Source organism: Tinamus guttatus, unplaced genomic scaffold, assembly GCF_059628265.1.
Source record: "Tinamus guttatus ecotype Peru unplaced genomic scaffold, ASM5962826v1 Tinamus_guttatus_pri_ptg000202l, whole genome shotgun sequence".
Classification (NCBI taxonomy): domain Eukaryota; kingdom Metazoa; phylum Chordata; class Aves; order Tinamiformes; family Tinamidae; genus Tinamus; species Tinamus guttatus.
The window spans coordinates 993,556-1,011,248 of record NW_028288736.1 but is presented as its reverse complement, the minus strand read 5'-3'; the positions used below and the strand labels follow the sequence as shown (position 1 = coordinate 1,011,248).

General features: G+C 38.5%; 1 protein-coding gene across 1 annotated transcript in view; it reads left to right on the top strand.

Moving 5' to 3' along the window:
- ANK2 (ankyrin 2) overlaps positions 1–17,693 on the top strand; it is a 168,794-nt gene that overhangs the window by 50,061 nt on the left and 101,040 nt on the right. Inside the window, exons 5-8 of the mRNA XM_088524032.1 lie at positions 11,204–11,302; positions 14,058–14,243; positions 14,720–14,743; positions 16,716–16,814. Of these exons, the coding sequence (XP_088380158.1) occupies positions 11,204–11,302; positions 14,058–14,243; positions 14,720–14,743; positions 16,716–16,814 (408 nt within the window). The remainder of the gene's footprint in view (positions 1–11,203; positions 11,303–14,057; positions 14,244–14,719; positions 14,744–16,715; positions 16,815–17,693) is intronic.

Here is a 17,693-nt window from a genome sequence, read left to right as displayed (position 1 = left end):
TTGATTTTGGCTTTTCCCGAGACTTTCCATGAGACCATGGAAGTCAAAGTTAAGGTTATATGGAAGTTATGGAGAAAAAGGAAATGACTGAAGGGAATGTGCTTGAACACTTGATTATTACACTTTCTGTCAGGAAATACTTCGCAGTTGAAAAGACTGATAACTGTGATAGTGGTGGTAGAGAAAATCCTGCCAGGAAACAGGGTTAATGGAGGAATTTAGAAATGGACAAATATACAAAATTGGAGAAAAAAAGAGTAAGGAATTATGACTGAAGTGCTCAGTTTCTCTTTCTTATGTTTTATCTCAATTCTAATTTTAAAAATAGAAGCTACATTGTCACTCATAAATCTTTAAGAAACAGTTGTTGATACTGAGGGTGCATTTTATCATCTCCTTGATATCTATTATTTCATGCTTATTTTTTTTTTCAGGCCTCTGCCAAATACCATTCAGTGGCAGTTATCTAATGCCATTGAACTAACTCAACTTGTTCCGTAGGTTCCTCCTTAAAGAATCTGTCATGGTCATTTTCGCTTCTAGTGATAAGAATTTGCCATAGTGATAAAATTACTTCATTGATTGCAGACTGATAGGTAAAAGATGTCAATTGCAGTTTGTTCAACTTAACCGTTTTCCTTTTTCAGTTAAATTGTATAAAACATTGCCCTTTATCAAAGCTTAGCAACACCACCATCTGAAACCCTGCATTGATTTTTTTCAGTCCCTTAGACCAATGAAATAACATAATTGTCTCAGAAAATGTTATTAAAAATTTGCAGCCACAGAGATTACAAAACCCATCTGTACTATCTGAAGCTATTAAGGATTCAAGGACTTTGACTGTATGGATTTTGTTTTTTTATTAATATATTTTCCCCATCAGTATTCTGTTGGTTTTTCAGAGCTGTTTTGCTCATCTTCGTATCTCTTTAAAAATGTGTTCCTTTTGAGCTAATACGTCATCACTGTTATTTTTAGAAAAGTAATTTCTATTTTGATACAAAGCTTAATTGCACAGTGATTACTAATTGAATGATTCCACTTTCACCTGAATGCATATTATTTGAGAGCTGACATCTTAAGTATGTCTCAGGCAAATGATGAAATGAGAGCAAACTCAGAAACAACCAGAGAGATCTGGAAATTACTGCTTTGGGGTGTATCTCCAACCAGAACTCAACAAGTCTGCAATTATTTGGCTCTGTTAGGGTTGCCTTTTGCATGATGCTACAAATATTACTGGACAAAATACATTTATAGGACGAATATCTATAAAACATTCATCTGGTTCAGTGAGCAGTTCTAGATAAGCTTCATCTAATCATCAATCCATTAGTAGCTGCAAATTCTCTTCTTGATTTGACCATGTTTTCATCATGTCCAGATTGATCATACTATAGTCACTGAGAATACTAAGCCTGGTCTAGTGACTGAATGGCACAAACTAAAACAAACCACAGATAATCACAGGTCTACTGTGACTTTCAGATTTGTTTTGTCCATATTACTCCTTTCAGCTTTGGTTTTATTTCCTTGAAGAGCAGAACAGGGTCATCCCATGGTATGATGTGACCATTTGCAATATGTATTCCCTTGTGCTGATGATCCCCTAGGTACTACTGAATGTCAAAATGAATTGCAAAAAAATATTTAGGAACCATTTAAATGTGTCATTGTCCAAAAGCAGGAAAGTAACATGGTTTTTTATTAATTTCTCTTAAAGTTCAGTTGTATCACATAGAGGGGTCAGAGATGTTTGGTTAGAATGGTAGTCTGCCGAATGTGACAATATCCTTACTGCACTATTCTTGATTAGTAAGCCTATCTGTAAGCTATCCCGTACTGCAGTAAAAATGATATATTCTGACTACGTGTGTTATCAAATGGATACATCCTGACCTTCATCCATTTCAAACGAGGTTAAAAAGTATAGCCCAATGAAGAATTGTGCCTCATAATATGTTATCTAAAATAAACAACTTGGACTTGGTAAGTATCAAGTAATTGAGATAGGAATAGCTGAAAAGTCCAAAGGAAGTACGGTGATCTCCTGTTCAGTAACTCTAAGAGAATTACCTTCTCCTGGAGGCCTTTGTTTAAGGGAGAAATGCTTCCTTTCAGTTTTAAAATTCCTGCAGCTGAGTTTTGAAGAAAATGAGGTCCCTACACTGCTAAGGTTGTGTTTTGACCAGTGTTTCTCTTGGGGGCCCTTACCTTTTAATCATCTGATTATTTAAAGTGACCCAGATACCAAAAGCAAGGATTAGACAAATCATCCTCCCCTCAGCTGATCTTGTTATTTAAAAGTGTTCTGGTTTTCTTTCCTCTATATCCTCCTTTAAGCTCATTGCAAACACATTAGCCAGGAAGTATTTTCATTTACATTTGTCTGTGTTATGGTGCTGCTTCCTGTTTCAAAAAGCATGAGATGGTATCATGACCCATGGGAGTATTTTTATTTGTACTATTCTGAAGTTAAAGGAGTCCCTAAGAGTAATACAGAATTTTCAGTCTCAATATGCTTTGCAAATATAAGAGAGGAGAAAGCTTTTTGAATGCCATATTTAGTGTTCCTACCCAAACAGAGGGAAAATTTAGATGATTTTTTTAGAGGAGCGATGGGCTTGTCTGTCTGAGGATGTGTTAGGATTTATCACCAACTGCTCTCCTTGTGGTTTGTAGAGATACTTCACCTTCCGAATGGTATTTTGCAGAGTGTTTTGCTCTATGATAAATGTTTTTAATTCCACCAAATGGGTATTCTGCTTTAATATGAGCACAGTCAGAGATGGATTCTAAGTTGGCATATATTGAGATGAATCCTTTAGTTGCAGATTTGCATTGTAGTAAAGGATGAGGCCTGTTATTTCTTCTTTGGAAGCAGGGGGCGGAGGGGGAAAGAAATTTGTTATGGAGGATTCAATGGATTTTGAGAGATGTAACCAAAGCTAATATATTAGGAATATTGAAAGGACAGCTATGCTTGTTCATCCTACCTTAAGCTAATCCAAGTATGAACTGTCTGTCCCTTGCAGTAAGTATGAACACGAGCTTATGAGTGTTGATATCAGCTGGGTCACTTCCATTTCCCCAAATCAAAGAGTTAAAGGGAAAAAGGCCATGAGGATGTGCAGTTCATGACATTGTTTGCAGAAGCAGCAGCATGGTGATCTAGAAATGTGGGGCTCAGTGGCTTTTTTCTCCTTTTTCTCAAAGGATCTTTTTTCTCTTTTTTTTTTTTTTTTCCCTTGAGTCTTTTACCCCTCATTCTTTCGCTGTAAACTTCCAAGAAGAGACTGGCTGCATCTCTTCCATAACTAACTGTTAGGTAGTTGAAGGCAGTAGTTTAATCCCCCTTCTCCTGGCTGGGTAAAACTATGTGAAGCTGCTGAAATAGTATCCTTGTGCTCTTCACATTTGACATATAAGCTAGAAAGTTACCTACAGTAAAACATGCTTTCCAGGAGAAGATTTCTTGTGTCTTAAAGGCAAAAGGTGCTGTATAAATAGGGTTGCCTGAACCTGAAGCACAGCTGGGGTTCTGCAGGGTGTCTCATGAATGAGCTTGGTAGGCTGATCGTAAACCCAGACATCATTTGTTTGTAGATATTATAGTTAGTGGAGTGCTGTAAGTGTAGAATGGAAAGCACTCTTGTCATTTGTGTTACTAGAGGGTTAGTGAGACAGCTGAAGGAGTAGTATTATTTTCTATATAGCCTTCTATATCACTGCATATTTTTTTTAGCAAATTAGTTTCCTGATCCATCTTAAGTAAATAGTATTTTTTTGGTTGTTGTTTGTTTATTTGGCACAATTTACAATTGCCAATCTCACTAAATCCAGTAACCTTAGCCTTTTTCCTTGTACAATTTTCTCAGCTTTAATCATAACATTTCTGGGGACCCAGGCTGCAGTATCTGTCTATGGTGTAAAGATTGTTGCCTGGACAGTTTGCCTGTGTTGCCTGGAATTTTACTGTAGGTCACAGTCCAGCAGCCTGAACATCTTGAACATCAGACCTGAGTGTCATTCTGTTTATGAGCACTTTCTAGTTTTATGTTATGAAAGGAAGAGATTCCCCTGGAAAATCGATGTATGTTTTTGTGCCATGTTCTGCTTGCTTTGAAACACTAGGAAAATAATCTAGCCAGGAAACATAAGTTAAGAAATAATATTCCACAGAGCTTTAGTAAGTTCTATTTGGAAAACCACTGATCTACAGCATATAATTCAGCTGGTGGTTGATGAATGCAAAGGTATTTTTCATAGATTTATTTATTTGATAAGACAGGCCCTAGACAAACCAAAGCCTCCCTCTGTGGAGGGCATGGGCACCCCAGCAGTGCAGGCAGAGGGTGCGGGAGGGCAAGAGAACCAAGAACACTCTCCTCACCAGCCTCCCAGGTCTGAACCAGATATGAAGCTGAAACAAATTCCTGCTGGCAGAACAAGCAAAGAACTTTGAATAAATTATGCTCCCCAAAGTATAAGCTGGCTTTTTTGCACTGGTCTTTCCGCACACTTGTGGTAGTAGAATCAAACTGCCTGCTAAAGTGATCAAGTAGAACATATAGCCAAAGGTCAGAGCATTTTCTGAGCATGACAGTGGCACATTTTACCCAAGTAGATCCTTGTTTATGATAAAGTATTCAAAAATAAATTCAGGGAGTATGTGGGTAGTACATGATGCAGATCAGCACTGATCTGAATGTTTGGGAGTCACTACAGGCTCTCTTGAGGGAAAAGGTGCAGCAGTTCCATACGAGTTTAGTCGTTTAGAACTTGTGGAAACCTCCTTCACCACCTCAAGTTTTTAAATATAGGTCTTTAGTTTCAGAAAATTGAATTGAAAACTTTTTGGGGTGTGTGGAAGGAAGTTAATCCATGCTTAAAGGTCCAGTTCTGATTCGTATTTATTTGTAGATGTGATAGAGGAGAGCTTCCTTCATCCGCCTCTACATTCTCAATTTCCTGTTTCTCAGTCAGCTGAGAGAGATGGGCTCCTGATTCAAATATTCCAAATCAGTCTCAGGAGAAGCTGCTGTCTTGCCTGTAAAGTAAAAATAGACTCCTTAGGCACCTTAAGTTTGTCAATTTAAAATTAAATGGTGTGAATTTCCCTTGACTGTATCTTCAAAAATTCAGCAGCTATGTATTTGCTTGAATATAAATAGACATGTGCTAGTGCAAATATCTTCAAGATCTTTTTTCTTGAGTAAGAATATGAATTATATGGTTGTTTTATGGAAAATGTATTTTAATGGAAAAGAAACAAGAATGTGAACAAGTGGTGAAGTTAGTGGTATATCACAGATACATGTTTTGATGTAAGCTAGCAAAAATCCCCAGAAATTAAACAAGTTAAAGTAGGTACCTTAGTTCACCCTTTTAGGCAGAGAATCTCTCTTGCTAAGATAAAATCCTCTTATGAATGGTTTATTTTTAGACAGGCTGAAAATAATGCTCTGAGCATAATGCACAACAAATTTCCAGAAATCTGATATTTTTGATTCTTTTGCTGATTCTTTCACTACCAATTTCTTGTCATTATTCAAGATCTGTTTTTTTAATTTAGTTTATAGTGTTCAATTTGTTACTAATATAGTCCATAGAATAAAATCTGTTAATTGCTTGATGTAAAATTAAGGGGAAAGTGGCTTTCACTGGAGAAGCAGCTAAACTTGAAGGTAGAGCTACCTCCTCCTATGTGCTAAGATGGAGTTTAATGTCAGTGCTCTAGGCTAATGGCTGTGGGGAAGAAAGGGAGGAGAACAAGGAGCTGGACTGCAAGCCACTCAATAAGGATTGAACTTGGGAAGTAATGTTGTTGTTGAAGTCAAGCAACAATCTGAAGGGTAGAAAAGGTCTCATAATGGTTACTGAATTTAAAGGCCATGCAATTATCTTATCATGTAAAAGGCTATGTTAACATGTGAGTATAATTCAGAAGATCTTACTCTTGTGTTATTTCATGAGTAATCTAAGCTGGTCTCATCCTTGTCTCATTTCTTTCTCATCCTGAGTACTAGTGTCTGTTGTTTTTTGGATTGGTTGAAATTCTAACAAGAGTAGTAAGAGAAGGAGGCATAGGAATGACTTTTTCTGAAAGATATGTCTCGGGTTAGTTTAAGTGCCAGATCTGATTAGGGTTACACTAGAGCTTCCTTAAAGAAACTGACTTTTTATATGGACAGCACTTTGCGCACAGAATCTTCCAAGTGTTACTTGGGAAACATAGTTACAGAAGTGTGATAAAACTTTTTCTGCAGAAAAAAAGCCAAACTGCTTTGATTTTCAGTGCGGCCTTGACTAAACATCTTTTTGTTACTGTAATATCAACCAAAATTGGGCAAGAGAGGTCTATGAAAACCCCAAGCCAAAAATGCATGCAACAAAATGGAGACACATGGGAGACAACTGGCCTGGTCTGGGCAGTCTGCTGATTGTGTTGATTGGTAATTACATCCTGAAGAGTAATTACAAGTAAGCATTTGCTGAATGTCAACACTTGCATTAGATGTCAGCTGTCTCATCTTCCTTGGTAATTTCAGTGATCTTTTAATACAATCTTAAATGGTTTCTGGAGGCTTTTAAAGTAAAATAGATATGGTTCGTTTGAATTTACAATTGGAGGTTTTTCATTACAGGAGAATTTGGTAACCCTCATGCATTCTCAGGAAGGAGACATACTCAAGAAAGAGATGATACATCTGTTTGCTCTGTTTCCATGGGTATAGCTATGTGTGGGTATAGGTATATGGATATTAAAGGCTATGCCTTCAGTGCAGGTGTGGGCAGGGCAGTCTCCCTAATGCATTGGGTTCTAATTGCTTTGAGTTCGGAGGATGTGTAGTTCAGATCACTGGTACCGTGTGCTTATAGTTCCTTGAAAGCCTGCTCTAAAATAAGGTTAAAACAAGCTATGTAGTAGTTTGTTTGGTTTTCTGAGTGCTCTAATAATCCCTCTGCTTTTTTAAATTGTGTTCTTCATTACTGCTTGGGCAAGATTTAATGATACCCATTCTGAGTCACATAAAGACTTGCCAATTTGCATTGATAGCTTGAAGAAGCATTGAGAGCTCCTAATTTTCTCAAATTAGCAAGTAAATCAGTGCATGTAATAGAAAAAAATGGAATATAAAATACACTATTTAGTGCTGTTTCCTCATAACAACTTTGTATTATAGCAGTAAATATCTTACAGTGTACATTTGTGAGGATAATGAAATCTGAGTGCTCTGTCCTCAGTACAAGTACTCTGATGAAATCATTGTCTGAAAGTGGATGCCATATATTATTACAAAATTAATTTCTATTTTTACAGATAATGCACGGAATCTAAATGTGCAGACACAACATAAGATCAGAGCCAGGCTTTCAAAAAGGGCAAAATAAAGTGCATTTCTCACATTCCAGATCACCTTTGTATACCACAGTTGATATTTTTGGTCTGATTCTGAACTGTGTTTATACAGTATGGAGGTCATAATCTGGAGCAGAAATATTGAAATAAAGATCCCCCTCCCCCCCCCAAGGCTCAGTAAACTCACTATATCCCCATTAATATACTGCAAGAAGGAAGAATGGGGTCAGTTGTCTTTGCAGTATATCTGTGGAGAATTATTAACCAGAATATCTTGAATTTGGTAGAAAACATCTTGGGCTAGTGAAACAAAAGTCCAGGGAAAATATGCTTTCTTCAGTCTATAGAGATCAAAGATCTAGAGCTCCTCTGAGGTATCTGTAGAACAAGAACATAGAAAAAGGGTATTGGTGTAGGTCTCTGAAACTAAGAGATGAGGAATTAGGTAGTAGACGTCAGAATCAAGAAGCAGCAGAAAGGAAGGGAAGAGTATACTTTTGCTGTGGGCATTTCTCTTGAACTATGGGCCTGGCTGAGGCAGAGGGAAACTTGTTTACAGGTGAGACAGACATCATGGCTTGACAGAGAAACTGTGTGCGGAATGGGAGGAGGCAGGAATGCCCTGGCATTCAGGAGGCAAATGAGAAGGAAGAGCTCCTGCAGGGCCAACAGGTCATCCCACTGCCCAGCACACTGCCAAGGAGAGCTGTGATATTGAGAATCCTAAAATAGGAGTCTGCGGCCAAGAGCCAGAAGTGCTGAGGTCAGTTAAAATCTCTGAAACCGGCTACTCACTGAGAAAGCAAACCTCACCCTGCCAGGGCAAAACTCAAACTTGACCTTGCCAGAGGAGAGATTCAGGGGAACTTTCCAGTGTTTTTGGCGTAGGCATTTCTTCATACAGAAATCAGCATGCTATGGCAATTTCTAAAATAAGCCAGCTTTTAGGAAAAGAGGTATGATAGCTTAAAACAAAGCTTGAGGGAGAGAAAAAAGACTAGGATTTTATATGCAAGAATTACCCTACCTACAATTGCTACAATTTCACCTAATAATTATGTCTCACCAAGAGGGTTTCCTTGATGTGATGGAAACTTGATGGATCAGTCTCAGGATTGTATGGAAATGCATTTAGTACATCCTGGTACTAAATGTCCGTAAAGTCATATATGTGTAGCTTATGGTCTTCTAATCCAGCATTTATTGTCCTGGTTTTATTTCAGAACAAGAGAATTGAGTTGGTTTTAAAAATTTTCAGGATTTGGAGTAAACTGATTTATTCTGTCTTGAAAATTCTCATGTTCCACCCATTTCTATTTGTGTGCATTGTACTGGTTTTCAGCCATATAATATTGAATACTAGCAGGATTTTACAAATGGCACACAATTGCCATTAAAAAACACTGTTAGATTTTGGTATTAAAATACCAATCAAGGATGTGGAAAGTTACTGATAGTTATACCTAATAGGTTGCCACTTTGTTTCTTTTCAGGACGGGGAGGAAAACTGAAATAGTGAGTCAGCTCTGTTACCTGTAGTTTTTTTTTTCTGTGCTATTCTAAATGCAACAGAAAACAAACCTATCTGTTTGTAATTCCTGCTGTCAGCTCATTCCCTCAGATAGCCCATCCTCTTTCCTTCTGCACCTTCCTACTTATAACCTTTTTTTTCGCTTACATTATGATGAAATCTCTTTAACTACTGCCCCCCTGTTAAAGAGTTGTCTTGGGAGCAGCTAGAAGAACAGCCTAAATCCACATTTACCCGACTCCCAGCCCCAAAATGACCATGGAAGAGGCTGGCTGCCTTGCCTAGTGTGTGCTTCAAGCTTGGTGCCTTGTTTTGGCGGTGATTTGGAGACAGGGGGGTGGCCCATCAAAACAAGATGCAGATTTAGCTAACTATTAAGAGTCTTTCCTTGATGCCTAGCCAAAATCTCCGGTGTTAGCACTTACGCCCCTTGCTATTTTTCTGGGTCATCACATGTAGAATTGATCATTCTCGGTCTCTCTGGAGACACTTACTACGTATTTGAAGATTGTTGTCTTGTTTGTCTTCAATTTTCTTTCCTCCAGGCTCAGCAACATGGATGATTGCAATGTTTTCTCGAAGAAGTGGGGTTATATTTTATTTTTACATCCTTGTGCAGTCATCATTTTTATTGCAACAGAATGACCTCCCTAGCCGATATCCCTCCAGGAGACCATTGCTACCCTGTTCTCTAACTACTTATTCCTTTTTTGTACAGTTTGTTATTCCTGACAAAGTCTAGAAAGTGGCATTTGTCCTTACTGAATTACATTTGTGGCCCATTTCTCCTCGGTAATAGGAGCCTTTCACATTATGATCCTATTTTGTGGTGTACTTGCAAACCAGCCTTGTTCATGCTGTCTCTAAGAGTAATAAGATCACTCGGTTCAATCATCCAAGTCATTACTGAGAATATTGAATAATACCTGACAAAGGTGCAGAGCCTTGTGCAGCTCTGCTCAAAATACATTTAACCATTTTGGCAACCACTGATGACTATTCTATAGGTGCAATTTTTTAATTATATGTCCCCAAGATAGTTCTTGGAAATGCTCGAATGTTATGCAGCACAGCATTAAAAGCCTTGCTAAAGCCAACGCATGGTATCTATTAGTTGAGCAATCCACATTTGGAAGTGCAGAGGGGAATTGTGAAGATATCAATTTTATGATTGTAAAAATACTTATATGTATTATCTAGTAACTGAAAAATTTAGATTTTCAATAGGAAATCACTGAAAAGCTTCCATGGCCGTTTTGCTAGAAAGAATAATGTTGACGCCTGTGAAATAAGGCTTTTGCATCACAATATTTTCATTAATGCAAATTGGTGGTGTAAATGCACAAGCCTGTGGCATCAGGCAACATGAAATGCATCACTGAAGTCTGGTTTATGGCTTATGCTCTAGCTAAGAGTGCCATTCAAGGACACAAGTTTTTCCCAGAAATTTGGATGGTTACATCATCTTACATTACACTGTAATTTACAGAGGTAATTAAGTGTCCAGGGCCTTTTCAACAATCCTAAAAGTATTCAGAAGCAAGTTATTAATCATAGATAGCTCACTTCCATGGCTTTTGTTCAAAAGGATTTTGCAGCTATTGTTTGCATTTAAATTATTTTAAAGGGAAGAAAGGGCTTACATTTCTAATAATTTCCCTGTAGTTTGATTAAGCTGGAAGATTTTTTTAAATTATTGCCTTATCCAGGGCAGAATATTTTGAGGACTCTAGGACATTCTTTATAATGTTTATAGTTAAATGTTGGACTAACTTCTGCTATATGGTCAGAAATGCCGTCACTATTTTGCAAGGTTGATTTCCTTATGTGCAATGATTTGCAATGAATTATGTATTGCAGAATTTTATGTAGTATGTTAAACCTGTGTCATATCTACTCAACATGTCTTGAGGTATGGACTTTGTAGTCTTCAGGGAATTATGTCCTTGGTTAAGTAAATGGAATAAATGGAGAAAGCTCTGGCTTTCCTGTCAGCTTTCATCAAACTTTACTGTCAGCTTTACATTCCCTGAGCTGTTATCTATCAGAGAAAAAGAACTATATTAATAATGTCACTTTAAAATGAATGCTAAAAGAGAATGAGTGTGAAAGCAGATATAGTGCTGTGAGTTTAAAAGATATTAAACATGACCACGCTAAATTAGAAAATGCTAATTTATTCTACTTTATCATTTCATTTTTAAAAACGGCATAAATGCATTTTGGCTGTTTGTTTATTGAAAATAGTTAATGTTAGTATGTTCTGTTTCCTTATTATGCTTTTTTTTTTCTTGTGTGTTTTCCAGAATGGCTTCACTCCTTTATATATGGCAGCTCAAGAGAATCATATTGAAGTGGTGAAATATCTCCTGGAAAATGGAGCCAACCAAAGCACAGCTACTGAGGTAAAGTATCTTGTTTCGAGGAGAGGATCACTTTTTTTAAGGATCACTTAAAATCAGAGTATTTTCAAACTGAATGTTTTGAGAATTTTCACTAGTTCTGGTCTGAATTGTATTTATGGCAGCACAAATGCCAACATAGCAGTGACCAGATTCTGTCTTGAGAGAAACTGAATCATGCGGACTGCCTTTTGGAAATGGGGCTGTGGGGAATAGTCTGTGGTTAATTGTTTTGTTGTCCTGCTTCTGCTGAACATTCTTATTCTAGGGAACAAAGGAACAGATCTGTAGTGCAAAGTGCTGGCTTGTGTGTTCTGTGGTGAGGCAATATTAAGCAGTACTGTTTACCTTTTCTCCGTGTGTACCGAGACTTGCCCATCCTGGATTACTTTTGTGAACAGATGAATCCGAAATGGTGGTTCATTTATGTTTCCTTTCATTCTCTTTAGACTGAGGTATTAGTGTTAACAGCTGCTTTACTATCCCTTCTTTCAGTGGATACTGTACCATTTGATGACAGCTCTTAAAATAATCCCCCCGTGGCCTGCATAGATGGAGATCATGTTACTATTGCAGCTTTCTGAAGCATGAAGTCCTGTGCAATTGCCAGGCAACTTGGCAGGAACACATCCTGGTGAATTGGTTGCAATGCAACTTTGGATCCCCCAAACCGAAGCTCAGTTATGGCTCTCAGTCACCTGCTCGTAGTCATTTGCTGAAGTTTTATTGGGTGTGATCAGGTGCTTTGGGAATTCATTCATTAGTTTACAGGAACTATGAAGCTGAGATGGTTATAACTAATGTGGCCTCTCCTTAACCCGAGCATCCAGACAGCTCTGCAACTTGCAGTATATTCTGGTTAGGAAAAATAGAGGGGGGGGCGGGGGTGGAGGGAAGGAGAAATCCAGCTGTCCCCTACTCCAAACCTAAGTCCAGAGCCACTTTCTGCCATCAGAAAGGTCAGTGCTTATTTTTGTCACCTACAAACTAAAGCTTGCCTGTACCCTTATTTCTCATCTAGGTAAGTTTTGAGTTCACATGTTACTCAGGTGATGGTTTCAATGATTTGAGTACTGTTGAAGGATGGATGGACTGAGCAGCTGAATGCTTTCACATGCGCTCAGATTTAGTCTGATGAATGGAATGAAAAATTACTGTGGTACGTAAGATGGGATGGCAGGCTGAAGTGAAGATCCCCACTGAAATAAATGGAGAGGGACATTTTGTTTGGCATCAAAGATCGTCTGTTCTCATGGTGGGATGTGGGAAATGAAATGCCTTCTCCTGCTCGCCTTGCCTTCTCCATGTAATAGGAGGCGGAATGCAGAAAGGGCTATGTCCTTTTCGAGGGGGAAGGAAGATAAAATGGTGCAGATCGAAAAATTGTTCTTGGTTTTGAAAATACGAAACTAGCACTGTATTTTATGTTTCCTCTCATGCTGATATGCATACAGGTATAAAATGAGAATAAGGTTGAGGTCAGTTTCGCATGTCCTCTAATCCAGGATTTGCTCTCATCTTTCAAGAGGCAAAGGCTATTTCAACACCTAATGTAGCCTCAATCTGAGAATTATCTTTACAGTTCAGCTGTTCATCAGCTGTTCACCCCTTTTTAATTCACTGTATAGAACTTAATCTCTATTACAGAAAGAAACTATGGTGGTATAGGTATTACGGCACATCTCCCCACAACGGCAGTGCATGTTATTAGATTACTAAGAAGAAAGATTGCTTTGGCAAGACTGGGCAATTCTTCAAATGTTTGTCTTGACATATGTTGGCTCTCATTCCTTCCTAGTTTGTCTGTTGTTATTTTATCATTTTTCCATTTTCCTATTCCAAATCAATGTCTTAACTTTCCTACGTCTTTTACACTGTATCCAAGTCAGCTTGCTCATCTCTAGTTGTTCCTTCTGAGGTAGACATAGAAAACCTTGTTTTATCCCCTTGCCTTTTTATATCATTTTTGTTCCTCCGACCTTCTGGTCACAGACTCACGAGCTCTGTATTTCATGATTTGTCTGCCTGCCACACTAAGATGCAGTTGCAGCCCACCTACTCAGTGCTTGAGATAGGTTTAGTTTTAGTCAGAGTAACAGGCATGCGAGTAGGTAGCCCTGCAGCTGAGATAGCAAGTGGCCATGTGGCATGTTATGCATTGGCAATCCAGGGCACACATGGAGGGGCAAGAATTTTTAAAACAAAAACAAGGCTAATATTATGAATGAAAAATAGATTTTTCTAATTTGTTTTTTTCCAAATATTGTAATGCTTTGCTACTTAGAATAATTTAATTAAGGTCATCTGACTTTCCTGAGGCATAGTCTATGTCTAATTTAGAAAGGGTAAGAGCAGTAAATGCATCTTGAAGGCTGGCTTCTCCCAGAGATGCAAAATATTCAGTAACAAGAGCCCTCTATGTTCCTCAGTCCTTGCCATAATATTGCTTAAAATATGCTTTGTGGTCTGTTTTAAGACGAGAAGGAACTGTTAGAGATACTTTAGAACAACCTGTTGCCTGTACTTGACACAGAGGAGTAACTGGAGGGAAAAAGAGCACTTCTGAAATGTTTGAAGGTGTATTTGGGGGGGTAAAATGTACCTCTGATGTCATTCCACTTGAGACTGTGGTGCAGAGGAAGAAAACAGCTGGTAATGTGTTAGCAGACGTTATCAGACTTCTCGGGCACTGGTACTGTGGAACTCGAGCTGTATATTCTTCAGCTCACTGAGGATATTTTGCTTTCTTCTCTACCAGGACGGCTTCACTCCATTAGCTGTTGCGCTGCAGCAGGGACACAATCAGGCAGTGGCCATCCTCCTGGAAAATGACACCAAGGGCAAAGTGAGATTACCGGCTCTGCATATTGCCGCTAGAAAAGATGACACCAAATCAGCCGCCCTCCTTCTTCAGAACGACCATAATGCTGATGTACAGTCCAAGGTAACATGACGCTGTCTTCAAGGTAACGACAGTCACGTGGCTGAGTGCCTATGGGCGGCAAACTTTGCTTCCTTCCTCTTAAAATAGCAGTTAAAAGGAAATTCTTCTGTGGGGAAGGCTAAGTTGCCAGACCAGTATTACCAATAATGGATATATTTCTGCAGTGTTTAGCTAGGTAATAGTTAAAAACTATGCTTTGTTTTTTTTATGCCTCCCATTTCTTTGGTAAGCAGCTTTCTCTCATTATTTATGAACCAGAGGGGAAGGAAAAAAAAGGGAAGCAGAATCATTGCACCCTATTAAGTAAGATACTGGTTTATTGCCCATGGGAATGTAGCTTAGATTTAATGTTACTGCATGCTTGAATGGCTTTTCCCATAATAACAGCATAACTCATTGCAACAAGCAACTTAGTTCCTCGTTTTATGGCCAGTCTGTAATATCTTTCCTCTTTTTCCCAAAACATGCTGCATCAGATGATGGTGAATAGGACGACTGAGGTACCGAGATCAAAAATTTTTAATTACTCTTTCTGTTATTTATACTTTCTCTTTTCTGTGGCAATATTTCTTTATTATTTAGCACTAAAAGTAAAGCTTTTTACTTATATGGCAATTTGTGACTCATCAAAACGTATTTTTATTCATCTTTTTGTTTATAATTTATTTTTATTTGTGAGTGTCACCCAATTGAACTAAGCTTTAAAGGCAGGCTTTCAGTTTAAAGAAGTCTAAAAGAAGTAATGGAGTTAAGGGAATAGAGAGGTATTTCTTATTCAGATAAATTAATTATGAAAATGCACTCACTTGGCATAACTAAATTAAGGTGTCTAGCTTAGCCAGAATTAGGGTAAAATTCATTTTCCTTGTATTACAGTTAAAAATATAATTGAGTCAGGGTAAAAACTTGTTCCGAGCATCTGTTTATTTTCACTGTTCTTAATAGAGTCTGTTCAGTGAAGTTTTCGGTAGTCCTTAAGGGAGAGCATGTAATCAGAATATACCTTTTTCTTTTGGCGGGGAGTGGAAAGAGTTCCAGGAATGCAGGCCTTGCTTTGTGTATGTGCGTGCCCGTTGTTGCATGCGACCTGGGCTTGCCTGTTGGAGGAAGGCAGGGCTTTTGGCTGTGCTGGCCCGTGCGGACGTGTCCCACGTCGCTGTTGGGACACGGCGGGGGCTGCAGGCAGCAGCCAGCGAGGCGACGTGGAAGGGAGGCAGCTTCTCCCTGGCATCGCCCTGTGTGCGTGGTCTTCTCTCGCTGTACATGTGCGGCAGTTTACTTCTTCGCTCAGCAGTAAATTGTCTCCAAGGACCTTGCTTTTGTCACGAGGTACATATGTGCCCGTGAAATGCTGGTTGTTACTGCAATATAAATTCACTCTAGTTTGCCACAGTGTAGTATTTATGTGGCTATAACCTCACCAGACATTTCCCTAGTAATTTACCACAGCAGCAAGGGCAGGAATTTACTGAGTGTTTGATTCTGCTTTCACCCATACCATGTGAGAACTGACATGGAAATAAATGGAATTAGGTTGGAATAATGGGCTCATTACTGTATCTTTGGGGAATAAAGTTGCTTTCAGAGTGCAATATCTGCTTACACCTCTTTATTCCATGAGCAATTTAAAATGCTGAAACACTGAAAGCAATGAAACCTTGCTCACAAAATGATATGTGCCAGAAGGCAGAAGTATTTGTCTTTCCCATAACTAAAAGTAAGATGGTAAGATATGATGAAATCAGGGTAAATCTCTTCACAAAACCCTCCAAAACAAGGTGCTTTCTACCTGAATTACTTACAAGAATAAACGTTGGCTCTGTGTCCTAGTTTCTGAAAAGTTAATCATTTTTATGTTGCTGATAAGCATGCTATATCTTGTGCCAAAGTGGGTTTCACCTTCAAGTGTTCAAGTGGCAATGACTAAATCGATTTTTTTCATGTGTAGATGGCAAAGTTTTTTCAGATCCTTTGAGATCCAAGTTGTATTTAAATCTAACTTACTGTCATTCTTATAGTCTGCCATCTACTCTGTAAAGTTGTCAAAGGTTGTAATTCTAGGAGAAGCTCAGTAAAATAAGAGCCCAGTAGCTTTTGTAGTCTGTTAGACACAAATAATAAACAGATGCAACCAGAAGTCCTTTGTTGCTTCTGAACTATAATGAAGAAATTTCCTTTATTTTCTCCAAGAATGGCTAAGGTATTACTGTTTTCTAAGATGAAAGCAAGTCACTTACTGGTGGCTGGAATACTGAGTTGCAGAACGAGAGGAAGAAATGCCTTGGATAATTTCTAGTAAGAAAATTGCACCCTCTGTCTGCCTGAAAGACTGCGACTTATACAGTTTACAAGTGAACTGGATAAAGCCAGTATAATACATTTGTTTGCCAGAAACTTCTGAGATATGGTTCTAGTTAAGTAGAGTATATTTCACAGGTGGTTTTGTGTAATGCAAACTGTTTCCTTTTGTAGAGTGGCTTCACACCTTTGCACATAGCTGCACACTACGGAAACGTCAATGTGGCAACGCTGCTGCTAAACCGAGGAGCTGCAGTTGATTTCACAGCCAGGGTACGGAGGAATCTTTTCGTCTGTTTTAGTTGCAATGGCCTATGAAACAAAAGATAGGCTCCCCCCTTAATTAAAGTCAAGAGTAAGTGAGAAGCCAAGTAATGTTGAAATTCTGCTGCTTCGGTGCAATGCAGCTGGGTTCTTTGGAACGCAGTGGCAACCATTATTCCTGTTTGAAAGAAGCAAGTGGCTTTGGATAGTTCCAGGATTCCAATTCTCATCAGGTGTTGGTGCATTTTAGCTTCCTTGTCATTGTTAGACATATTCTGGAAGTCTATGAAATAAGTAATGTTTTTTTTCCTGCCTTACCTTTAGGGGTTCAATATTTACTATATAACTTGGATATTTTCACATATAGACCTGTTTTGAAAAAGTAAAATAGGGTACACTGCCATTACATGGATACAACAATGTGAGGACAAATTAATCATAACTATATTTGTGGTAAATAGTCTAAATAGCCTAAAAGAGTCTATTGCTGTGATATGCTGCATAGTTTGAAGTGTGTCATGTAATATTCTTAAAGCCTCTGGTAATCTGTATATTACCATATCTACTAGATCATTTTCTGTATAGCTTTTCACACAGAAATGTGCCTGGCAGTGCAAGACTGGTTTTCTCTTTTTTGCTGATCCAGAGGAGTTGCTAGCACCACTTCTTTCCCTCACCCAAGGCATTTGCAGGGATTTTCAGCCTAAGGAGGACCTAGGCCTTTACACTATTTGCAGTACACGAATGAGATCGCTTTGTGCGGGCGTCTTGTGTTTGTGTGTTGTGTATGTGGCAATGATTTAAATGCGTCCCTGTGTTGTGAATACTGATGTACTGGGACTCTGTACGTGTTCATTTATTTGTCTGACTCTGGGACTGACGTTTGCT